This window comes from Grampus griseus, assembly GCF_964374135.1.
Source record: "Grampus griseus genome assembly, chromosome: 17".
Lineage (NCBI taxonomy): Eukaryota > Metazoa > Chordata > Mammalia > Artiodactyla > Delphinidae > Grampus > Grampus griseus.
The window spans coordinates 42,168,336-42,195,525 of NC_139011.1; the positions used below are offsets into that span (position 1 = coordinate 42,168,336).

Here is a 27,190-nt window from a genome sequence, read left to right on the forward strand (position 1 = left end):
TTGCGGAGCACAGGCTCCGGACGCTCAGGCTCAGCGGCCATGGCTCACGGGCCCAGCCGCTCCGCGGCATGTGGGATCCTCCCGGACCGGGGCGCGAACCCCTGTCCCCTGCATCGGCAGGCGGACTCCCAACCACTGCGCCACCAGGGAAGCCCTCTGTGTTTTTAATTATGTTGAGTGTCGTTCTTGCTAGTGGAATGAATAAATTGGTAAATTTGGTTCAAAAAAGCACATCAGTATGGCTCTTGAAACTAGTAAGCTTACAAGCAGCTAGGAAAATGACAATAAGAAGAAATGATATTTTTAACTGCTCAGAGATTATTTAGATAATTTATTGGAGGAGATATGGGAAGACTTAAAAATGCTTCTTAAATATGTATCAGTAAAAGCTAAGATGAAGCTTAAAGTGCAGTATCACTTAATATTGAACTGCTTCTCAATCTAGGCTGGGATGGTCGTGGTAGATAAGAGGCTATCACAATAGTAAACACAGGCTTTGTATTTCGATTGTAAAATTAATGGATTGATAATGAATAGTTAATTTACTCCGTAATCTTCGGTTTAATATATTTTTTAACTTTAAAAAGTTTATTACAGAAAGCTGGCTTCTACTTCTTGGGAGCCATTTTTGCATATCTGTTCCCAACTCTGCCTTCAGTGACATGTTGATAACTTAAATTGGCCGTGGTAGGAGTATTCACACCATGGAAATTGGTAAATGCAGAAAATCAGGGCATTTTCCATCCCAGAGAGCCAACTACCAGCACACCACCAATTTCAAACAGGTAAGAGAATAGTGTACTAAATCCTCATACACCCATCACCCAGCTCCAGTAATTACCTCATAGCCAGTTTTGTTTCCTCTCCTAGATGTATCAGGTACAGTGGCATACTGGTTCTCTAGTTTAATACCCAGTGGCATTTTAATTATCTTAAAGCCAAACATTTTTGACTCGAGGTATTCTGAAAAATATAGATCATGCCTAGAAAGTAAACTTAATCCCAAGAGATAGGTAAGAATCATTGTGTTAGGAGCACACACTTACCACTTACTGAAAATACTGTCAAGAGCATTGGCTCTTGGTCCATATATCACCTATTAAGCAGTGACCCTATCACCTCCATCTTTGTATTAAATGTAAGCTAATATTTACTGAGCTGTAATAGATACTGTGTATTTATGATCTTTAATTACATGTGAATTAACTATATCATTTAGTTCCAATAACCCTAATAAACCTATTTTGGAGATAAGAAATGGAAGCCTATAGCCTGTCTTTTTATAAGGAAGCTAAAAGAGGCTTTTACATTTTTAAATAGGGTTACATAAGTACCTATGTAATAGCCTTGATTTTGTCTCTCAGCTCACAAATTGTAAAAATCTTTACTGTGTAACCCTTTAAGGAGTTTGCCAACCTATGTCTGGTCTAAAATTTAATTTTACATCGAAAGTATTTTGTATATTCCTTTTGTCCTTAGAATATTTTTTTTGAAGTATCCAAAGCATACATTTTATATCAGAATTATTTGCTGATTGCTTTATATATCAGGCACTATTTTAACTTTATAAATAGGGCAACTGATGCTCAAGAGAAGTGAATTGCTATCATAAGCAGCAAGAGCAATACTAGAACTGTGTTTTTTTTCTCCCAGCTACAAATACCAAGATTAAATACTGAGAAAATAAAAATGCAATGATATCCTCAGTTTTTTAAGAATATCAAATTATTTAGGATTTTAAAATGTTTTGAATATTTTACTTAAAAACTAAGTAAATTTATCACTTAGGGCTATTTTCATGAAGCAGTGCTTTGTTAAGAACAGAACCATGAATAACAAAGTCAAAAAAGCTTTCTGGAAAGTTTTATTTTTCTGTTATCCTTTTGTGGTAATCCCAAATGATCATTTCCTAATTTTTATATGCCTGACTGGGATCTATGAAATAACAAGTACAATTCCCCATCCAAAGAAGAAAAGCATCAGACATACTGAAAGGCTCTGATTAAATTGTTTTATATTTTCAGGAACAAGAGTGACTGTACATTCTTTTATTGATTAGATGGTAATTTGGTAAAAGTTTTACAGAATTTTTACTGATTTATGGTTTTCCATGATGTTTTTTAGGGCAACATTCCACCAAATCATAGCTTTGCAAAAGATGTAGTGCCATATATAGCACTTTAGTATGACAGTGGCTTCGTTTTAAAACCAGAATCAAGCTGAATGTAGCTTTCTAAAGCTAAAATTTATGCTTTATGTATAGTTGTAAAACACCAATATCCTAGTGTCCTATTATTGTTAAGAGTGACTATAATACTCTCGTTGAAAAGTAAATTTATATATTGAATGATGAAACTTCAGGTTGTAGTAGAAGTGAAAAAAAAGTAAAAAAAGAAAACTTGGCTTTTTGATTAAAGCTTTATGGAACAGAATTTGTATTTCATCAGAATGACAACCTAGGACCCTTTTCTGGTATTGAAAGCATGGTGTCTTAACCTAAAGGAAGCAAGTGGAATTGTTAGATTTTTTTGTTGTTGTTGTTATCTATTTAACTAGTGTAACCTCAACTAGGTATAATGCATTAATATGAAATACTTCTGAAATACATAATCTTTTTTAAAAAATGGAACTTATACAAAAAGATCACATGCTGCTAGACAGAATGTTGAAATGACTGGTGTGTAATATTTTTTAAAACTTTATTTTTGGTCAGCATAAATTTCCTTTAATAATTTCTCCATTTCCAGTAGGATTTCATTTCATTTCAAGCCAGTATAAAGTTTTACAGTTTTAGTCATTCTGGATTCCAAGTCATTTAAGATGAAAATGGAAATGCAAAGTTTACTTAAGAAATTTAATTTTCTTCTTCTGTAACATCTAAGTCTTCATCCTCTTCATCATCTTCTATTTGTTGATCCTTTCTTAGTCGACAGGTGGATACCTGTTAAAAGTTAAAACATTTTAAATAATACTAACTAAAAACTATTTTTACATGCTTGGTATCTTTTTTTTTTTTTTTTTTTTTTTGCGGTACGCGGGCCTCTCACTGTTGAGGCCTCTCCCGTTGCAGAGCACAGGCTCCGGACGCGCAGGCTCAGCGGCCATGGCTCACGGGCCCAGCCGTTCCGCGGCATGTGAGATCTTCCCGGACCGGGGCACATACCTGTGTCCCCTGCATCGGCAGGCGGACTCTCAACCACTGCGCCACCAGGGAAGCCCTTGGTATCTTTTTAATACGCCCTGATAGAGAAGTACACGTAGAACAAATATTTCAGAAAAATGTCCATAAGTAGTAATTTTTAGTAATGAAAATTCCCTATGAATTATTGTATCTTAAGGTTTGAAAACAGACGCAAAATTTTTTCATTCATATTATTTTTTGAAGAAAAATGTGAAATTAGCCATTTGATTCCAGTTGGGTACCAGTACTTCAATAACCGACTTTCAGAGAAAAGTATAGTCTCTGTATATTATAAATGTCAAAAAATATTTTAAGTTAAACAGTTCTTAGGTCACAAAAACAGGTATCTGAATGAAACTCATTAAAGGGATGGCAAAAACACAAGGATATTTCAACTAGGCAACTGAAATATTAAACTTTAAAAATAGTGTGATTTAAATGTAACGAGTTGAGAATCTGAATTCACTACTTCGCTTTAAGTCCTGACTGTTGCCACTTGGATCATCCTGCTTCAAACTTTTCTGAGGGTGATTATACCCAGGGGACATCTGGCAATGTCTGGAGACACTGTTGATTGTCAAAACTGGGGTGTGTGTTGGTGTGTTACTGGCATCTTGTGGGTAGAGGCTAGGGATGCTGCTCAACATCTGTACAATGCACAGGACAGTACCCTTGCCTCCCTCCCCCCCCTCCAAATTATCTGGCTCAAAGTTAATAGTGCTGAGGTTGAGAAACCCTGGGATTATGTATTCTAAAGTGCTACACAGATCTTGGCTAACTTAGGTGATATTATTAGCTCTAAAAGGTCAAAACTCTGCATACTATAATACTATAGTACTATAATACTAATACTATAATACTAGATTTATGGAATTTATGTGCAAGGCACTTAGTACTGGAATAATAAAAATATAATTTGATTAAGGGGAGAGATGCATAAATAAAAAGCAGTAAATAAATGCTTAGAGGAGAATCAAATGTAAACAGAAGGTACTGGGTCACACTTACCTGAAAGTTATATTTTGAAAATATTTTGCTAAATTTTGAATTCTGAAGGCTAGATATGAAAAAGGCCATAGCTTTCTAAATCAGGAGTTGGCAAGCTATAGCCCAGTTTGTGGCGTTTCTGTAAATAAAGTTTTATTACAACTACTGATTTGTTCATGTATTGTTTATGGCTGCTCTTGGTTGGGGCAGAGACCATATGGCCCACAAAACCTGCTATTTTCTGTGTGGCCCTTTAGAGAAAAAGGTGGTTGACCCCTCCCTGTTCTAGATACCAGGTACTTCAGGCTTTCTGGATATAGAAGAAAAGAAAATTGATTCTTTACCCTAAAGATATGTGCTTCTGGATCTATGATAATGTTCAACAAAAGCCCTTTTTAGGTATCATTTCCAGTAAGCTGTGATAGTGGGATTTAAATCCTAAATAGTTTGATTTCAGAATCTGTGCTCTTCCTGCTATACCAGAGAACAAATGTAGATCAGCATTTTCCTGTCCCTTCCACCTCTGCTCCCAAGTGTTCTGCTTCAGAGAGTAATATCTTACAGATGATAAAAGAATTAAGAGCCGAACCTAGTGCAGTCTTATGTTATTTTACATAAGAGGGTAAGAGAGGGTAAGTTATTCGAAGTCCTGTGACTTAAGGGAAACATTTTTAGTACTGAACAATTCCAAAGGCAGTAGCTCACATTCCTTTAAATTATGGTTTCTAGCTCACCTGTCCTGTTCCAGATACGCACTTAGCTGACAGTGATCTCTGAAGAGGTGACTTTGAATTTGCTCTTACGATATCTAAACGGGATGAATAATCTGGTGGATACAGAGAATTTCGGAAAACCTGTTGCAATGATAAAACATTATAAAGTGATACTAAACAATGGAAATCTAGAAAATCATGTTAAGTTCCCTTTAGTTTATCATGTTAAGTTCCCCCTTAGCTTAGAATTTTTTTAAGCAACTCCCCTCCCCACACTGGGGACAAAGTTTATTTATTGTAAATTTAAAACAAAAATCAAAAAAATAAAATAAATATTTTAAGTTGGAAAGATGTAAGCTAAAAAATTCTATTGAACCACCTAAGATGATGACGGGCCCTGAAACAATCACTTAAGAGCTTTTGCTGGTGAAACATGGGAAGTTCCTACATTCAAAGAGTATGCAAGCCAGTGGGAAGACTAAGTCACAACTTTGATTCTTTCTGTTCTGCTTATCCTCAACTCTTTATCAGTTTAAATTCACTGATGGCTTTCATAGTACATCACAGAAGAGTAAATGGAGCCACTCTAATTTATGGATTCCAATCTCACTAGGATCTGGAATGCCATTGCTTGGCAGTAGTTCCAAATCTTACTGTGGTCTTAAGCTTCCCTACCTGTAGCTTTTCCACCATTTCTGTAACAAAGAAGGCAAGTCTGTCAGATGGGAATTTCTTCATATTCCCTCTTTTTTTCCTCAACTCTTCACCCTATCCTTTTCCTTTTTTTTTTTTTTTTTTGTGGTACACGGGCCTCTCACTGTTGTGGCCTCTCCCGTTGCGGAGCACAGGCTCTGGATGCGCAGGCTCAGCGGCCATTGCTCACGGGCCCAGCCGCTCCGCAGCATGTGGGATCTTCCCGGACCAGGGCATGGACCCGCGTCCCCTGCATTGGCAGGTGAACTCTCAACCACTGCGCCACCAGGGAAGCCCCCTTTTCCTTTTTTAAAGCAAATGTCATTCTGATTCTCTCCAAGGTGCATTTTCCCCTTAGCGAAACTTCAACAAACAAAAGCTCTCTTTCTCCAGTTTTCCTCCCCCACAAACGAGATCCGTTAAAAAAAAAATTACTTCAAGGTATAACTTTACTTTTTAAAAATCTTCTCAAACATTCTACTTCATTTGTCAACAAACTACAGTTAGGCTTTCCCCTTCCACTGAAATTGGTCTTGCTGTCAGTTACCAAAGTTGTCTTTTTGTCTTCAGCTGACCTTGTCCTGAAACTTCTTTTCCATGCATGCCATCACGAAACTCTGCATGTGCTAGCTGCTCTATTTCTTCACATCCCTTTTTCTACTGCATATACCTGAAATATTTTTAAAGGGTTTCCCTTAGCCCACGTTACCTTTTTTGACAACTTTCTCTGACTAGAAAACTTTGGCTCCTGACTACTGAGAGTCTAAATGCCTTAGGTGACATTCAAGGCTTACAATCACCCACACCTACCCATTATACTTCACTTTTAGCATATATACCTATATGCAGAACATGTAATACTACTGTGACTTTGCAGTGCTGGTTCCTCAGCCTGGAATTTCAGCGCACTTACTCATCCTTCAGGAGCCAAGTCAAATGCCATCTTTTTTCTGCTCTCCCCTGTTCTCTAGTCAGTAGCTCCTATTGTTTATACCCTCAGTACAGCTTTTATCTCACTGTTTTGTAATTACATGTCTGTTTCCACAACTAGTTTTAAGTTCCTCTAGAGCAAGAAGCCTTGTTTTATCTTTGCAGTTCCTTCCAGCTTAAGACAGTAGCCTGGTAAATGAATGATGTTAACATGAACTTAATCTGGGTGTTTTGAGAAAAAACGACCCAAACTAGGGGATGTCTCTACACATTTCTTTAAACCTTAAAGAAGTGCAGGACACAAAAGGAATCAAGGGATGAAACAACGCAAGAGGTATGACTTGGTTTAAGGGCAATTCAGGCATGCTAATAATTAGGTTATTGAACAGTTTACTGAGGACCCAATTATATTTTGGTGCCAGACATGGAACCTGGCATCCTGGTATGATATCAAAACTGGACGACTCAATCCACTGGTATTTGGAAGAAATATATTTTTGTTAGAACGACATTCCTTTTTAAGCTTTTCTAGCAAAGATAAAAGTGGGAAGTGGAAGATAATTTACAACCCTTGGGGTAAAAGTCTAAACCAGTTGAATATTAGTCTCCTACTGCAAAACAACAGATTTACAGGAATATTAATTTATTGGCAATAATGCATTTTCCAATATGGTCCAAGATCTCTTCTAGGAGTGAGTCTCAAGATCTGAAATATGCTCTGAACTGAATGTACAGAGGTGATCTTTTGAAGGGGAATATGGGCCTGACAATACTTTTTATGTGAAGAACAAATCAGGTAAGATGGTTTCTGATAACTAGATTCAAATAATTAGCTGCTGCCTGAGTAAGTCAGGACTGCTATCTAAGAAGAACAGCAAATTATTTCTCTGTTCCTCTCTGCATATTTTCTCTACTTGTTTCCAAGAAACTTGTATTTAAAGGGTCCTTCCTCATCTTGGTAGCTGTTTGATGTAATTTTACTTCAACTTGTCCCACACAACTTTCCCCAGACTGCTCTCTTCTCCTTTCCACAGTTTCTGTATGGCATTGTAGTGATAGCTTAGGCCTATAGTTCATGACATCTCAGGACCTTTGTATGCCTATCTGAGCTCTCTGCCTGAAAGCTGTTGCCACGTATCCTACTTATCCCTCAAACTTCTGATTAAGAAATCATTCTTTCTCTAGACTATTTAGAATCCTCCATCACATACACTTAAAGCACACTATATTTTTTCTTTGTATATTTTTTTCTTCTTCACATTATAAAACGTAAATAGTTACACAGTATATTTTTTAAATGTCTGAACTCCTTTTAAGTTTCTGCTTTTTTGACAACTTGGACCAATTCGTATAATGCTAAATCCTTGGCACTTAGAATGGTGTCTGGCATATAACAGGTGCTCAATAAACAGTTGATGAATGTACTTTTTATGAGGTAAGCACTATAAGTATCTCCATTTTACAGATGAGGAAGCTGAAGCATGAAAAAGTTAACTTGCTCAATACTGCCCCAATAGAAAAAATGGGGAAGTTCATACTCAAAAACACATCTACCACACAGCCCTGAGATCTTGAATTTTTTTTAATGAATCCTACAACCTAGCTAGCTAGCTGATGAAGAACAGTGGTAAGAGAAGTGGTAAAGGAAGTGGTGTGACAAAAAAGATATCTAGGACCTCTGGAATGAGAAGGAAAATCTTGGGGTCCAAAGGGCTTGAAGGAACTTTTAGTGACTTTAGTGACAAGTGTATTGGGTCAAGCGTATTAGAAAAAGGAGAATGAAAATACTTGTAAAGGAAACTTAAGTCTTGTAGGAAAAGCGAGGGATCAATTTTGAACCTGCCACTCAATATAGTGTTGTTTCTTGTAGGAAATGGTTCATGTCACTCATCAAGAACCACGCTTCTGGCAGTATAGATAGGATAAAAACACAATGTCTATAGTCAAACTTCTGGGTTTGGTTCCCAGCTTTGTTACTTACTAGCTATGGGATCCTCTGGGAGGTTCCTTAACCTCACCATGCCTCAGTTTTCTCATCCACAGAAGTAAAGATAATACTTTTATTAAAGTTGATGGTAGCGTTAAAATAATACAATGAAAATGCATAGATCAGTAGCTGGTTCAAAGTAATCACTATATAAACATTTGCTACTTTTACAAATTACAGATAAAAGCTTGATCTATTTTTTAAAAAAATAGGATATAAAAAGGAGTAAGAATTTAGAAACCTTAGCTTTAGTATTTGGAGGGAATAGACACTTAAGAAGCCATCTATTAACAAACAGTAATAGAAATATGATCATGTATGCTTAACTGAGGTAAAACTGAGAGCAGATTTTGGCACTGGAAAATGTATATACACATACTAAAACACGTACTTTTCTTCATTTTGGCCAAGCTATAATCTGGTTTTACTGAATTCAAGTTTCTTGGAACCAGCAGAGTAGTGGAAAGTGAAGGCCCAGGGGATCTCTTTATAGATACTTCAGTTAAAAAAAAAATGGAATCTTCAAAATTATGAAATGACAGACACTCTCAAATTCTATCACTTATTAATACAAAATTCTGGTTATATCTTGAGAGTACGTGGCCTTTTTCACTTCTACTGTAGACAGAGTATATCTCGAATATTTTATCTATTTCAGCAAAAATACTTTGCCTTTTTTTCCCCTTTTGGAAGGTAAGATTGTAGGACATTAACTCTACAGGTGAGCTGGTTGAAACCAGGCTTTGATATTTAATTGCTCTAATGTTAGCTGGCCAGTAAGATTTATTTGCATTTAACTTATCAGTACAAAGCAAACCTACATTTATTTCATAGCTTACTGATTAAGTCCCACAAAACTAGTTAGAAGCCAGATTCTGCTATTTACTAGCTAAGTGGCCAAGGGCAAGTTAAGTTACTTAAAACCTCTACACCTGTTTCTTTAGTTGTAAAACGAGAATGATAGCAGTACCTACATCAAAGGAGTGAGTGAGAAAATGCCTGTAAAGCTTTGGGTGTTGTGGCATAAACACTCAAATGTTAGCTCAAATCAATAAATGCTATTTTTAGCACATGTAAGTGACATATCACTAGTCAAAATGATACATTATTTCATGTAATGGCTTTATTTCTATGTTTTACTAGATATTAATCCTTGGAACTCTACCATGGTTAATTTGAACAGTTAAAAAATAAATAGAGATAAATAGAAAGTCATACAGGTTCAGCTATTTGGAACTGCATACAATAACATCTAAACCATGTAGTGTTCTAATTTAAGATATTTTTACCCAAACTAATGCTTTCTTTTAAACATTTCCATATCAATAGAAGAACTGAGCTTAGATGGACGTAGTCTTACCTCTAAATCTTCTTCTTCATCAATCTTTTGTATATTTTGGTAGGCAGCAGTGTAGACCTCTAAAGCTTTGCCATGAAATAACATTTCGATAGTGATAAATTCTGAAAATATAGTCTAAAAACACAAGGATTTGAATTTAAACAATCATATAAACTGCTTCATGAATTTAGTAAATTTATTCCTTACTATATAGTCTTGGCATTTTATGAGATACAGAGGTGTCTGTTTTTCCACAGGGCAGATGAAGTACAAAAGATAACTGGAATAAAAATAGTTGCAAAGCCCTTCTGCAGCAAAACTTTCAAATTACACAAAATATTTCCTATCTTATTATTTACTTCCCTTTTTTAGTCAGTTCTTCTATTAGATATTTATGATTTTAAAAAAGATTTGACTAAAATGTATGTCATTATGTACTCTGTTGCTCAGTGCCTATAAGTATTAGCTAAAGCAGTTTAGTACTGAAGCTGTTTTTTGTTAGCAACTCCAACTGATGTTTAAAAGAATGTTTTTTAGGCAAGAATTCTATCCCATCATATTTATATGATACTTGTATTCTCTAACCACAAAGGGATTACTTGGTAATAATGATATTCCTACTACTGATAATAGCACCGTACATTTGCATAGAGCTTTCCAGTTTACAAATATATGACTTGTCCAGTGTTGCTCACAGCTATAATGTTAAGACTTAGATCTGACTCTTCAAAGTTATAGCTCTTACTCATTGTACTGTGCTGTTCTCGCTGGAATCAATCATTTCCTTTAAAAATAAACTACAGGTAAACTCTATGAGCATGATGATGACAACTTACAGTAGGGAAGGTCATGAGCAAAGAGAAATGAATAAAGATGTGCATGTTGATCTAAGCAGAGGTGAGATAATCGGTGGGTAGGGAAAGTATACAAGCCAGACAAGTTTTCAATAAAATAGGATCTATCCTTTTGTTATCTTATCCCTTATCAAAATAAAAAATCAGAGCATTAATGTAAAGAGAAGTGGGCAGAATAAGAATAGGATAGAAAATACTCAAGCATTGTCCTTTCAGGGGCAATATAGATGAGATGGGTTAGGCTAGAAGGCAATAGTCAAATACTCATTTTCCTTCATTTCTGTTCTCCTGTGTTAACCACCCAGATAGGAGTGGTCCTGCACCTTGCGAAGTAGCCATACAGATATCCCTTAGTGTCCTGTGATTTTTTTTTTCCCCCTCTCCATCTCCATTCTTAAGGATTAGAAAAATATTTAAGGGAGAACTAACAGGCTTCTGATTGCTACTCAGTGGAAATAGATCTGTAGTTGAAAGTAACCCTTCTGAGCTGCCAAGCACATATGTAGGGCTAAATACAAAGATTGGGCTCTGGGATAAATGACTTATAACTATAACTGACAATGACCTTTACTGTCACTTCATATAGGTCACAAAGTGCTCTGGTATACTGGACTGGCAACTGACTAATAAACAGCATTATGCCAAGGTGCAACTTTGGATTCCACACCAAGAATCTCCAGATAGGAATACCTTAGAGGTAGAATGGCTTTTGACTAGGGCTGGTACTTCTCTTGTCAGTCTTCCTAAGATAGTTGACTAGCTAGAAAGTAAGGGGTTAAGCTTAAATCGCTCAAGTAAATTGGGTATTACTCCTATTTTTAAATAGTTCTACAAATGAACATTCTAAATCTTTAAGAGACTGGCACACTATTTAATAACTAATGAAATCCAAACATTTACAGCCTTATTACACCTAAATCTGTAGGTTTAGGCTTAATTCAAGTCTATTCCACTGTGGTAACTGAGGAATATGGAAAAAATTCAAAATAATTTAAAATATTTTTTGAATATTTGAATATAGTTATTAAATCCCTGATGCCAAAATCTCTGAATGTGATGTCATCTCTGAACTAACAATTTCTTAATAATAGCATTTTATAGGAGTTATATTCCCCTTAGCTCATAAGTAAGCCCTGAAAATATGTTGATATGTCTGTCACTGAAGAATGATACATTATTTTGGTTTATCCATATCCTCTGATAAAAGAATCTATTACACTCTCATTTGAAAAGACAGAGCTCAACATTGAGTCTGTTAGTATTCTGCAGTCTCAAAATTTAATTTCACTTAGTGATAGAAAACATTTTAAGAAGTAGCTTTAATTAGTAAATGGCTATTATTTACTACTTGGAACAATGAGTGAAAAATCACTCAAGTTTTGTGATACTTTGGTTTAATCCTTTATGGTTTGACCTTTTACTTCTTGACAGAACATATACTATATATCTATTTAAGGTGGGAATGGCCCTGTTAACTCTTCTGTCAAAAACAGTGATGGAGAATCAGTGGCATTGCTAAGGCAGTATTCCAGACTTGGAATTTTTGACCCAAGAACCATGAAGCCTTAAGATTATCAGAGAGGACAGTTATATCCCTGAGTATAGTAAGGAGGAAAAACTACCAGTTATACTTTTTCTTTCTAGCTATTGATAGAATTTCATGAAACATGGGAAAATGGGCAGAAAGGAGGAGGATAATAGCAAGGAAGAATCAGATGACAACTGGTATAAGAAAGAACATAAAAACACTGTGTTTTTAAAATAAAATAATTTCAGTGAGTCACCAGAAAGGTGGTGGAACTTTGAAAGATCCATTCATATTTAGAAAAAATTTTCCTCAAATAAACATAGCTTTCAATGATCTCATGTAATCTGCTAATCTGGAATGGGTCAGTATGGTCAGGGACAGAGGCATTCACACATTACTTTTTTTTCCTCATTTTCAATTTTATTTTGTGTGACTAGAAGGCCATTTGGGTACGTACTTAATTTTTATTGGTGGGGGTGGTGGGGGAGCTAATATGAAATTCTCTACCCATTGGCAAGTATTCTGCAAAGCAGGTAGCCTAGTAGTTTAAAATAGGGGCTCTGGATTAAGATAAACCTGGGTTCAAATCAAGATGGAAACAAATCAGCTGTGTAATATTAAACACTTTGTTCTTTTCTCCTTAATTTCAACATCTTAGGTTTTGCCTTAAGGATTAAATGTAATCCAGGAAAAGGTACAGTATGGTAACTGGCTTAGAGTAAGTGCTCAGCACAAGTGTGCTGTTTTTATTGTCCAAGGAGTAAACCAGCTAAATTAGAAAATGTTCCTTATCATAACATTAAAGCCTCCATCTGGTTTAATTAGAAAGCAGGATATTTAACAAAGAAGTCATAAAAGGTCTTGTTAATAATTTTGGCAAATGGGAAATGACAGCTCTCCGGAGTAGAGGCTATTTAATAAATGATGTCAGGAGAATTTTCTATCCATTTGAGAATAATAAAGTTAGACATCTACCTCATACCATAGGCAAAATACAACTGCATAAAATAAAATATTTAAAATATTAAAAAATCATACAAATACTAGAAAATATGAGCAAATAATTATATAATCTTGGGGATGAAAACTCCTTTCTAAGCATGACACCAAGGCAGAAATCAAAAAGGAGAAGATCAATAGATCTGGCAGCAAAAATAAGACTTTAAGGTGGTAAAAACATACCATAAGCAACAAAATGGGAAAATATATTTGCAACAGATCTTCTCTTTAATATAATGGGTTAATATTCTCAATATAAAGAATTTTTACAAATTAATAAGAAAAATGCCAACACTCAATAAAAATATAGGCTAAGGTCAAATGTGAGTAATTTACTAAAGAAAAATGTGTCATTAAATATATGAAAAAATACTCTGCCTCAACAGTAGTAACTGTAGCAAATTAAGATGATACTGATTTTTCACCTATTAGATTATTTTATTATTAAAAATACTACTACTCGTCATTGTTACATTGGTGTGCTCATGTAAGGTTCTGCAGAAATGTTAACTAGTTAAAGCTTTGTGGACAGAAGTTAAAAACAGCTATCCAAATTGAAAGTGTGTATGCTCTTTTGAATGAGAATGCCACTTCTAGTAATTTATCCCAAGAGAATAACTGGACCAGAAAAAAGGCTGATGTTTAATGATGCAATGAGATCTGTAATTGCAAAAATAATCTAGATGTCCATCAATGAGGGCTGTTTAAATAAACTGATATATCCATATAGCAAAATACCATATGATGGTGCCATTATGGACAATATGGATCTTTGTTTCCTCAGCACAAATATATCCATGATATATTAAATTTTAAAAAGATGCTACATATAGTGTGGCCCCATTTAAATAAAACTGTATAGTGGTAATAATATTACCTTTCTCATAGGACACTGTGAGGAGGAAATGAGTTAATCCATATAAAATGCTTAGAATGTGTGACATAGTTAATGTCTAAGAAATATTTGTTGTTATTATTCTTATTAGTATATTTCTTGAGTATATTTCATAGAAAGAAAGTCTGGAAGGATATAAACCGAAACGGCTTATTTCTGAGCAGTGGAATTATTACATTTTTCTCAATTTTATGAAAAAAAGTCATGGTGATTTCATATTTATTTATAAGAAAAATAAAGTTACTAAAAATTAAGTTTTGAAGCTATTTCTTGCTCACGTCAGCGACTTTACCAGTACTGAATTCCTGTCCCTATCTGTTCCAGGAGTGACCCCTGGTCAAGATCGTTTTCATAGGTCAGAAATTCCCTTGACACCATATAACTGATGACTTTTTCCATTACGTGGGAAACAAATAGGATTGTGACTTTTCTTCCACATTCTATACAACTAAGTTCATACCAGCTTTTCCCAGAAAGACAGATCCTTTGCAAGGTTCCTATCAAAAGTCTTTTCCTAAAAATTGTGCTACCTTACTAATTAACACTGCTGCTAAAATTCAGATGGACTTGTCAATTAAACCCCACCTCAAACACAGTTAATACAGTTATGAGCAGTGCTCACTACTGCCAATCATTTCTACCCCCAGGGAGGTTAAAGAAAGACCCAGAAGCTCTGCCTCCATCTGAAGCAGTAGCCTGATAACAGGTACAATAAGAATGTTCTTTAAAAAAAAAAATGTTTTGTGTCTGATTCTCCCAAAACATGAGCGGGATCAACAGTTTTGACTTTTCCAAGAATTTATCTCACAAACAGAGGTGTTTGTCAGACATGGTAAAATCAACATGGCAATATCTGAATATTGTTTTTGTTAGAAATAAGGGGGTGGTAAAGTAACCCTTCTGATTGATTTTCGAGGCTTTTGGGTACAGGATCTGTGCATCCCTCTTTATCATAAAACATCTCAAATGAGGGCTAACTTGGAAAAGGAACAATTTGACAGTAAGGAGGAAAGACATACAGAACAGAGATTCATAACCTTAACAGACTCTGGTATTAATCTCTGGAACTCATATTTCTGGGAGTTTGCTAGAGTCACGGGGGCCTGTATTAAAAGTGTACACTTTCACAGATGACATGATCTTGTACGTAGAAAATCTTGAGGAATCTGCAAAAAACTATCAGACCTAATAAATGAGTTTTGCAAGGTTGCAAGATATAAGATCAATGCACAAAAATCAACGGTATTTCTGTGCACTTGCAATGAACTGAAATGAAATCAAGTAAACAAAATTCCATTTACAGTAGCATCAATAATCATAAAATACTTTGGAAAAAGTTAAAGAAAAGTACAAAACCTACACTTTGAAACTTATAAACATTGTTAAAAGAAATTAAGGATGATTCAAATAAATGGAAAACCAGCCCACGTTCATGGATTGGAAGAATTAATCTTAAGATGGCAGTACTCCTCAAATTGACCTACAGATTTGATGCAATCCCTGTCAGCATCCCAGATGACTTATAGAAACTGACAAGCTGATTCAAAAAGTCATACCGAATTACAACAGATCCAGAATAGCGAAAACAATCTTAAAAAGGAACAAAATAGAACTCACACACCCTGATTTTAAAAGTTACTACAAAGCACTGTTAATTAATCAGGACAGTGTGCTACTGGCATAAGGATAGACATAGATCAATAAGAATGGGAGTTCAGAAACAAAACCACATCAACTGATTTTCAACAAGAGTGCCTAGACTTCAATGAGAAAAGAACAGTCTCTTCAATAAATGGTGCTGGAACAACTGGATAGTCAGTCACATGCAAAAGAATGGGGTTTAACACCTTCAGTTCACATGATACACAAAAATTAAATGCATAAAAGACTTAACAATGAAAACTATAAACGTGTTAGAAGAAAACATAGGGATAAATCTTTATAATCTCAGATTTGGCGATGGATCCTTAGATATGACACTAAAAGCACAAGCAACAAAAGAAAAAGATAAACTGGACTTCATCAAAATTAAAAAGCTTTGTGCTTCAAGGGACACCATCAAGATAGTGAAAAGAACTCACAGAATGGAAGAAAATAACTGCAAAACATATCTGATAAGGGATCTGTATCCAGAATATATAAAGAACTCTTAAAATGCAATAAAAAGAGATAACCCAATTAAAAGATCTGAATAGACACTTTTTTCAAAAAAGATACACAAATGGCCATAAGCATCAGCAGGAAAATGCAAATCAAAACCACAATAAGGTACCACTCTACACCCACTAGGACAGCTATAATGAAAAAGTCTGATGAACAACAAGTATTGGTGAGGATGCAGAGAAATTGGAACCCTCATATACTACTGGTGGGAAAATACAATGGCACAGCCACTTTGGAAAACAGTCCGGCAGTTTCTCACATAATTAAAGACAGAGTTACCATATGAACCAGCCATTCAACAGGTTATATGGTTGAACTGAACTGAAATGTCCAAGAGAAATGAAAATATGTCTATACAAAAACTTGTCCATGAATGTTTATATCATTAATCATAATAGCCAAAAGGTAGAAACAATCCGAAAGTCCATCAACTGATGAAAAGATAAACATAATGTGCTTAATATCCATACAATGGAATATTATTCCACCATAAAAAGGAATGAGATACTGATACATACTACACTATGGCTAAACCCTGAAAGCATGCTAAGTGAAAGAAGCCAGTTACAAAAGCCATGTATTTTATGATTCCATTCATATGAAATGTATGTTCAGAATAGCCAAATCCGAAGAGACATGAGATTAGTGATGGTTGCTTAGGCTGGGGGTGAGGGCTGGGGGAGCAGGAAGGTAAAAGTTAAAGTGTACTAGGCCTCACTTTGAGATGATAAAAATGTTCTAAAATTGAGTGATGATGGTTGTACATATCTATACACACTAAAAACCACTGAGCTGTACATTTTAAATAGGAGAATTGTACGGTATATGAATTCTCTCTCCATTTTTAAAAAAGTAGGTTTTTTCCTGTCTTCTTTTTTTGTGACCACCACAAGACTTCCCTCTTCCAGGGTCATGATGTAGCAGGCCAAGAGAGAAGCTTGGAAGCCCTTTTCTTCTCTGTGCACCATCCACTGTGCAGTCCCTTACTCCATGTCCTACTGCTTCAGGAAATCCCAGGTCGTAGGAATTGTAATTGGGAATTCTGCACTCACTGTCTCTGCCCGTTTTGTAACTGGTGATGCTCATGGGATTAAAATCACCTGTAGAGTTGGCCAGCATGCAGATGGAACACTGAAGTGAGCCTAAAGATCAGAGACGCAGATTGCCATGTGTAAAAGAGAAGTTTTTAGGCATGAAGAACAGTGGTAAAGTGAGGAATCAGGCTCCCAAGTCACTAAAGAAGCCCTTACTTAGGTGGCAATGAATCAGACATACCTCACAAGTCTCCAATCTCATTTTTCAGATTAAAGCCAATTATTTTAATCGTCCTTCCCTTCTCCCTCAATTTGAGAGAGGATGTCAGCAGTTGTAAAATGTAATGCCCTGCCCACACTCTTCTATGTCGGTAAAAGGGTTTGTCTCAGGGCAGCTCCTGAGGTGCTCTTCCTGAGTAGCAATCTACACAGCAGAGTGCAGAGTGAATGGAAAGGCTTAATTTTTTTTTTTTTTTTTTTTAATCTTCAGGACCAAAGTAGAGACGTTTGAGCCTGGCTATCAGAAAAATCAAAGTTCTGAAATCCTATGAAACTATGATAGGAAATTTAAAAAAAATAAAAGGGCAAATGAATGTTGTTTCATGGACTGGAGAGAGAAATGATACAATTAAGTGGCAGATAATGCCTATTTTATTGATAAGAACGTAACTTTTGAAGGCAGGATATTTTCTTTGTTAATAAGTTATTAAAATGACAAAAAATACTCTTCTTTAAAAGCTGTTCCAGGAAAATTTGCAGTGAGCCAAAAGGCATCCTTAGATGACTTGTTTTAAAGGCCATAACGTGATCATAAGTAATCCTCCGAATCTTTCCAAGATGCCTATGAGAAAGTCACTGAAGACCTTCTCAAGTCCATGATCCTGAATGTCTACTGATGTGTTATAATAAGTCAATTCTTGTGACACCATACCATGGTGGATGCAAGTTTATGTGGTTAGCTACTCTTAATTATTTGATAATACGTAGGTATTAGAAACCTATAAGCTATAAAAATTAGTGATAGTGTATCATAATGGAAAGCACAGATTTTTAAAATACATAATTGGTTTATGGTTCAGACTTTTGGCTATGATACTTCAGAAAGGTTACTTTATATCTCTGCTTAATTTTTTTTTTTTTACATAATATATGATAACACCACCTCACTTTCATGGGGTTGCTGTAAAGATTAAAAGATAATTTATGTAAAGTGCCTGGAGCCGTACCTGATACATAAAAACATAATAAATGTCATTTTTCTGTGATTAACACTATTTGTAATAACATTTGAATATCTGGCCTTTGGTTGGGAATGGAGCCCCTTTAAATACCATTGTTTCCATAAGAAAATAATATTTGATATGTTTCTGTTTACATCTTTTTCACCCAGACTATTTATGGACTAAAAAAATCAGTACTTTAAATTTGTCATAAATTTAAATAAAAAATAAGGTTAGAAAACATATTTTGAACCTTAACAGTTACTTTGTTACCTTTATATCCTTTATCTTCTGCTTTTCAAAGCTGTCAATAGTCTCCTCCAGATGGCGAGTTGTTCGAGCAGCATCCATTGTGGCCCTTTGTAATTCAGTTTCTGCCTACAAAAGTGTCCCCGCCAAAGTACAGGAAAAACTCACGTCAGAATCCATTCGACTGAGTCTTTTTGTAAACGCTACCACTATGGTACTGGCTTTTTGCCATAACAGCGTCAATCATTCAAAGTATATTTTACCACATAAAGTAAAACGATCTATACGATAAGCACATGCAGAGTAAAGAACTTTAAATCTTTCAGGTGACATGATTCATGATCTCAAACAAAAGAAAACAAAAATTCCTTCCCTTTCTGCATACAAAATCATTTTATTTCTATATCACCCTTGGATGATTTACTGTAGAACAATTTTCTATATTTTCTACTGCTTTCACATATTTCACTGTCTCTGCCATTTATCATACTCTCCTTTTCTCCTCACTATCTCTCTCCCCTTTAACCCTTTCTCCCCCCAAATACGTAAGTATTTTCAATCTTCTAGTTCTCCAAATGCATGAAATGTTTCTACTTCTGTAATATCCTAATCAGGTAGAGTAGGATATACACTACAAATATTTATTTCAGCATGGATTTTCTATTTGTATATTCTTCTTATAAGCTAACAATATTACACTATTACTTAGTTAATGCTTATTACAAAAAATATATACCAGCAACTAATAAATTAGATGGAAAATCTAATACTTTCCTTCAAAGTACTCATACTATCTAGATCCATGTTGTACAATCAATACGGTGGCCACTAGCAACATGTAGCTATTTACATTTAAATTAATTAAAATCAAATGTAAATTAAAAAACTGGTTTCTCTAGTTGCCATTTCAAGAGCTCAATAGCCATACATATAGCTAGTGGCTACAGTGCTGTAAAGTGCAGAACATTTCCAATCTAATCATGTATTTCTCTTTAAAAAAATCATCTCTTCCTTTAAGGACAACAGTTTGCCCCAAAATATTTAAAATTTTTTGTTAAACAATAACATATTTTTAAAAACATGGCCCAATTTTCTGATTAAACTCTTTCTAATAATGTTGTTTCCTATGTTAGTATTATGTTTACTCAAAAGTATCACATATCATCATCTTAATATTTACTCCATAGGAAAAATTTGCAGTTGTGAATCAAAGTTTTGTGAAACATAATATTATGACATTTAAGCCTTTGCTTTCTTTTTCAAGAAAATGTATAAATTGAAATAAGTAAAAAGGTTTACTATAGGGGTCCATCTCTTCACACATCACTTTATTACCCACCTGTGACTGAAATTTTTCATAAAGGAAAAAAATACATTTCAAATAGAACAATTTCTTCCAATAAATTAAAATCATATGCTATTATAGAATTATATCTTCTTGCAATTAGATTATACATTAATCATAACTTTATATTGATTATATACTTACAACTAGGTTAATTCAGATATACAATTTCAAGAAACTAAGCATTTAAAACTTATTTATATATATCTCTGTGTGTGTATATTTGCTATATAGGGTATAAAGTTTTCTTTAAATCCATGCAAACTTTTATGCTTTTAATCATAACCTGTAATCAAAAACAATTCTCTTTATTACTGATTTTCAGATTTTTAAAAATATAACTATCACAGGATTTATTACGAAAAAATTTCTAACAGTTATGATGCATGTTAACCTTTTACTAATGAGAATATTCAAGCAGACTATTTTTCTAATACTGTTCAGTACATGTGACTTGTGAAATTCTTTACCGTGACTACTTACTTTTGACTTAACGTCTTTTCCCTCCCCGTTTATTGACAGTTTCATTTTAAAATCTGGAAGGGTAGGTAGAGTTGGCTAAATTAGCAAAGAGCAGGGAAGCAGAAGCCACCTTCCACCACACTCCAGCAACTATGATTCATTTCCTAGTCTCAAATCCTTTTACTCGGGCATAGCCACGTGCCCAAATTCGCACAGCTATTTTTAGCAAAGTGGATACAGATTTCTGTTTCTTCCTTTTGTTGAAAATTCTTCAAAATCCTATAACATACCAATTTGGGTAGGGGATACTTTTGATTAAAATACTGTGATACAACTTTATGAATAAGGATATCAGTATATTTAATGAAATTAGTCATGAGTGCAAAATGGCTTATAAAAGAGTGAGCCAGATTGGTGTTTTTCTGTTGCAAGAAGCTTTTTCAGAAGCCACCAGGGGCCTTAGGGGGCCCAGGCAGAACACTGGGATTCTTCTTTACCCCATCCTCTTATACCAGAACTACTCTTTTATTTTATATACTGAACTTTAGAGTACTTCTTTTGAAGATCAGATGAATTTTAAGGGTCTATCCTGGTAAATATTCTACGATGCTATGATAGAATATCTGTGTATTTATAGTGGATGCATTTACATGTAGACTGTCCTTTATTTTCTGGTTTCAGGTTGTCAAAATCCACTGGAGTCCTACACCTTTCCCACTGAGTGTGGCAATTCATCTACAGCCATAATCTATTCAGTTGCTGCTTTATCTCCCCCTGTGTGAACTCCTGACCTGCTCTGTCTATGGTATAAGACAGCCTCCTCCACAGCAGTGTTTACAGCAAAGTACCAAAGTCAGAGGCGTCTGTCTTAGGAAGACATTTATTTCCACATCGAGTGTCCACAGCAATACCCCTGAATCAATCTTAACCACCTCCTCAAGATTCCAGATGTGACATTTTTTCTGCCCTTATGTACTCTCCCCTCCTCCGAACAAAGCAGCAAAATTTTGACCTCTGGCTTGATTCTTAAAAACTGGTGATATTCCCTAGTCTCTGCCTTAGTCCATAGTTGTCAGTCAGATTTTCCAGCATACTGTAGTTTGTCTGACTTGCTTGAAACCCAGACTCTATAATCTCCAGTTTGTAGATCCCAGACATGTGGCTGCCCATTTTTATTACAAGGTTGGGCGTATGTATCTTTGGTCCAAAGGAAGGAGGACCAGGCTGTTGGTGCAGTCCAAAATCACTAATCAAGGGATTCCCCTCAGAAATGGAGGTGTTCTGGAACCTCAAATGTCCCCAAAGAGTCAATCCTCATGTGGTTTCTGGCAAAGGTGGGCTGTAAAAAACCTTAAGGAAGTAGGGAGGAGACACAAGGAATGGGAAAAAGAGGCAGCGGGATAAGTTAGTACTTTATATACAACTGCACCTATCCCAGTTGCTGGCAATTAGCCAGATGCTATTTTCTTTATTTAGTTAATTTATTTATCTATTTATTTATTTATTTATGGCTGCATTGGGTCTTCGTTGCTGCATGTGGGCTTTCTCTAGTTACGGTGAGCAGGGGCTACTCTTCCTTGTGGTGCACCAGCTTCTCATTGCAGTGGCTTCTCTTGTTGCAGAACATGGGCTCTAGGTGCGCGGGCTTCAGTAGTTGTGGCTCATGGGCTCTATAGCGCAGGCTCAGTAGTTGTGGTGCACGGGCTTAGTTGCTCCGCAGCATGTGGGATCTTCCCTCACCAGGGATCGAACCCGTGTCCCATGCACTGGCAGGCGGATTCTTAACCACTGCACCACCAGGGAAGTCCCTGTTTAGTTTTGAACAAGGCACATTCTAGTTTAACAAATAATCATTCTGAACAGAAGAACCTTGTTACAGTAGACACTCCTATTTAGATCTGTGTCCAGCTGTGGACCTCAATTATACTCTTGAATCTCCTGAGGGTCTTTGGCTGGAAGTCATATTGTTTCACATAGCTGTTGTTTTTTAAGATGAAGGGAATTTTACCAGGAAAAAAATTATTGTTCCTTCCTTTTCTCAAATGCAGGCCTGAGAAGGCATTGATATATTAAGATTAATGATAGATCTTTAAGTTTATAATTAATATTTAGTCATCATTTATGTAAAAAAATCTTAGAATTTTGTATTCTTCATAAAAACATCTACACTTATGAGTGTTTTATATTTTGAATATCTTGTGGAAAACAACATAAGACTGAATTAAGTTGTGTATTCTCTTTAAAATTAGCTAATTTCCATAGTGAGAATTTGTAAATGCATGTGTTTCTTTTCAAACTTTACATTCATATTCTTTGCACATTTAAAGTAGAAATGCATAATTTCCATATATATTTACTTCTGTACTGCATACCTTACAAAATATCTTTTTAAAGACCCAAATTCAAAGGATACAATAACATGTCGATCAGATGGGTTTCTCTGACGTGTTCTTTCTAACTGAGTTAACTGTTTAGCTTCTCGATTCCTTGCTGTTAATGTTGCTTTGAGGTCATCCTGCAAACAGGCATTTTTTTTTTTGTTAATAAAAATCTCTTATTTAAGTAGTAAAATATACACTTCTCTGTTTTAAGAAGGGAAGAACACTCCCTATTTGATCCAGGCATCACTACCACAGGAATTATTACTATTGCATAATCAGTGTGTGTCTTTTTGTGTGAGACTGTGTGCATGTGTGTAGTTTAATATCCTCTCAAATAATGACACAATTTCAATGCAAAACTATATATATATTTATATATATGTATATACACACACATAAAATTTTGATTGTGGTGGTAGTTACAGATGTATACACACTTATTAAAACTCAGTGTACATTTAAAACAAGAGCATTTTACTGCATGTAAATTATACCTCAATAAAGTTGATTTAAAAAATAGAACTTTGGGAATGTAATGTATACCCTGGTGACTAGAATTAATAATACTGTACTGCATTTTGAAAGTTGCTAGGAGACTAGATCTTAAAAGTTCTCATCACAAGAAAAAAAAATTTGTAACTATGTATCATGACAGATGTTAACTAAACTTACTGTGGCCATTTCATATTATACACAAACATCAAATCGTTATGTTGTACACTTGAAACTAATATATGTCAATTATACCTCAAAAAAATTTAAAAAAAACTCTGTCACATTCATTTTTAGTTTACATGTTATCGCCTGCTTTAAAACAAAAATATAAACAAATTCATTTAGTAAAATAATTTCTGTCCACATGTTCTTCATGAATATAAATATTAAATATTTTAAAGTTTCCATAATAAACAAAACTGCTACAGTAGTATATAAAAATACTTCCTTATTCTCAAAGTTCTAAGAATGCTTCAGAGTGTGTAAAAAGAATGACTAAACACTACTCTGTACCTTTTATTAAAAGGACAGTTATTGGAAACCTCATATGTTTTGCCAGAATACCTAATAATAGTAGAAAAAATGAATTTACTTACTCGTTTCATTTTTACAATGGTTCCATAAGCTTTCAAAGGTTCAACTACTTTGGCTTCAAGTCTTTCAACCTATTGAAAATTATTATAAAATATAACTGAAAAGAAACATAGACATATCAAAATTTAAATTCTGAAATAAAACGTGTGCTGTCAAACCTGAACATAATTACTACACCGATTAATATTTGAAATTTTAAAAATTAAAATGTCAGTTACCTTTATAAATAAAAGAATAACCACCAGAAATTGATAAGACTCAGAACCTAAACTCAAATACATTAAAAACTGTTAAGCTGTGCAGTAGCAATAAAAGCTTTTGGTACGTTTTAAGACACCTCAAGTTTTATTGCAGCTACCACTTTCAGTGTGTTTAATACTTGGATGGATACTTTACATACATTATATCCGAAATGTAAAAGCCCAACCTTCCAGATAAGAAAATCAAAGCTGAAAAATATAGCATATTGGAAACATTTAAAACAACACAATCCCCAAAAGCAAAAAAGCCTACAGACCACTTAGAGAACAAGATAGTGTTTCTGAGCTGTTATACTGTATGGTGGATCTCTCTTTTATTTAAAATTAAACAGTTTTTCTTAAACATTACAATATTTATCAGATTTTGAGTAATTTCTCCTTTTACTAATAGCACTAGTGGAAGGCACTAAAGAAACAGATTTTTTTTTAAGGCAAGTATATAACTATAGCATAAGAAAAATAACTCCTGGACATTAAAATTTTCTTTTTCAGGATAGCTAATACAAGATGACATGTGTTTAATTGTTTAAAATGAACATGTATTACTTTTGTAGCAGGAAAAAGGCTTTTTTTTTGATGATACAGGTTTATATAATCAGTGAGTGTATATCACTTCATATTCATTTTTGTTTAGTTTCTATAAACAGAATGTATATGAATGTTTCACTTAAAAAATTTTAGGAAAATGGAGAAGATCAAGTTCTCATTGAGCATTTAAATATTAGGAATCCTAAAATCAAATCCATGAATACTCAGGATTATTTATTCCATTTCAAATAATCCATACACTGATTATTCAGTGTAAAGATTAGCCAAGTCTTTTTTTCTGTTCTCCTTTTTGTAGCCTACCTTTTGTTCATTGTTCTTTAGCACCTCCACCATTTGGTAAGCAAGTGAAATAAAAAAAACAAATGTAAATCAATTCAGTTTGCTATTTGGTAAATAGCATAAAGGTTGTCTAGAAAGTGGCACTGAAATTATTGGCTAACGTAGGGTTCTAGTATTATCTGTGAGTATAAACTACTTTTGAAACATTAAGTTCCCAGTTACACATAACTGAGAGTTGCTTATTACAGAATAAATATCATATGACAAGAACGAAACATTTTCCCCCAAAGTAGCCCCAAAAGTAATTACTACTCAAATTTCTGTATGATTAGCAGTTATAGGTTCAAAGATCATTATCTTCTTTTTGATTCTGAGGTTTTTTTGATAATTGAAATTTCTGTTTTAGGCTTTTAAAAAGGAAGAAAAGCACTGATGAGAAAAGTACGAAAGAAGCAATGCAGCTCTAATTGGGCAACTTCTGACAAGTTAAAAGTTAAAGTGAAAATTTCTGACCTGTATCTTGAATCCTGAAGTAAATATAAGTGAAAGTACTGATGAGGTATTAAAGTAAATGGGCTTTAACAATTTAAACAATTACAACACCACCTTCTTCCCTCCCCCCACCCCAAAGCAAAAAAACCCAAACAAACCCACAAAAAAAACAAAAAACTCCACAAAATTTCACTACCGGTTTGTATGCATAATACCATGGTGACTAGAATTAATAATACTGTACTCCCCCTCCGCCCCCCCCACCGCCTTTCAATGAAACATTGGTCAACTTTCCAGAGCATGGAAGCAGCAACAAAAATCTTTTGTTCATTTACTACTTATTCACTCACATTACCACTTCCAACATCTTCCATCTCCATATATACTTTAAAATATACCTACCTGCACACAAGACACAAATCATGCTCCTTTTCTTGCCCTGGGGTACTATGTTTACTACGCCCTGCAAATAGCCACCCCATGGCCAAAAGTTGGCAAGTAATTTGGGGAAATTCAGTACTTCAAGACACCCTAGAGTTTAGTTTGAAAACGGTAAAATCACAGGAAGCGTCCCTTTAATAGACTTACACAATGTTACCGACATGAAAAGGTACGTATATCATCAAGAGTGTGTTCGCCACTGCAGTTAGGTAGATTACAAGTCTTCAGGGCTCCTCCGTCCACTATGTCAGGGCTCATTCATAACATCACGGTGTGACTTCACTCCATACCTCTGCTTGTCGATAATCCTGAAGTTTGGCAAACTCATCAGCAAAGGTTTTCAGGCCCTGCTTTAACTTCGGGGTCTCTGTAGAGGCATACACGTTGATTTCATTCACCAGGAGGTCTGCTTTGTCTCGCAGTCTGGCAGTTTTCCGCACATAAGCAGCAAAGATTTGGCACAGCTCTCCAAAGTGCTTCTCCACGTTTGTGACAGCATCTTGCAGTTGTCTGGTTTGAGCATCCCTAGAGAAAAAGGTGACACAAAAAGCAAATCATTCTCCTTTGAGATGAGATGGCTTCATCTTCACGTTAATTTGATTATGCCAACATTTCCGGGGTATTCTGCAGCTTCGACGGCGCAAACCTTCAAAGATCCCACCATCTCCCAAGGCCGATCCTCCTCTAGGTCCCCATTCGGGGCCTGGCCTCCACATCCCACAGTGCAGGCGCACGAAGAGGCCTGGCTCCGGCCGGCGGCGCCACTGCGGGGTGGCGGCTGCCGGGGCAGCTCCGCGCCATGCTGCCCGGGCGCCCGGCTGCCACCCGGCGTCTGCACCGCCCACGGCAGTGCCGGGGCCGGCGCCTGGGGAGCGTGAGGGCCGGCCACCGGGGAGGTAGGCCCCAGAGCGCGGCGGCTACTGTCCAGCCCCCGGCCCCGCGCCGGAGGTCGGCGCGGAGGCCCACGGAGGAAGGCTCCACTACCCCACCCGAGCCCTCGCGTGTGGCGGCCCTGGGCAGCTGCGGCCCCGGGGCTGTTACCGGTTTTCCAAGCTGCGCCTCAACATCTTGCCTCGCGCACGGTCGGAGACCCGGGGCTGCGGCCCAAACACAGGGGTTC

The 27,190-nt window shown here is 35.6% G+C and overlaps 1 protein-coding gene across 1 annotated transcript; it reads right to left on the reverse strand.

Annotated features, from left to right (window-relative positions):
- Nucleotides 1-2,002: 2,002 nt before the first annotated feature.
- On the reverse strand, nt 2,003-27,190 carry CIBAR1 (CBY1 interacting BAR domain containing 1). The gene is given in 11 exon segments (XM_082674439.1): nt 2,003-2,941; nt 4,903-5,022; nt 9,852-9,965; nt 18,797-18,901; nt 22,507-22,541; nt 22,544-22,573; nt 22,576-22,607; nt 22,952-23,094; nt 24,052-24,120; nt 26,361-26,595; nt 27,112-27,190. Coding segments are annotated over 11 exon segments (996 nt in total). The 5' UTR covers nt 27,138-27,190; the 3' UTR covers nt 2,003-2,854.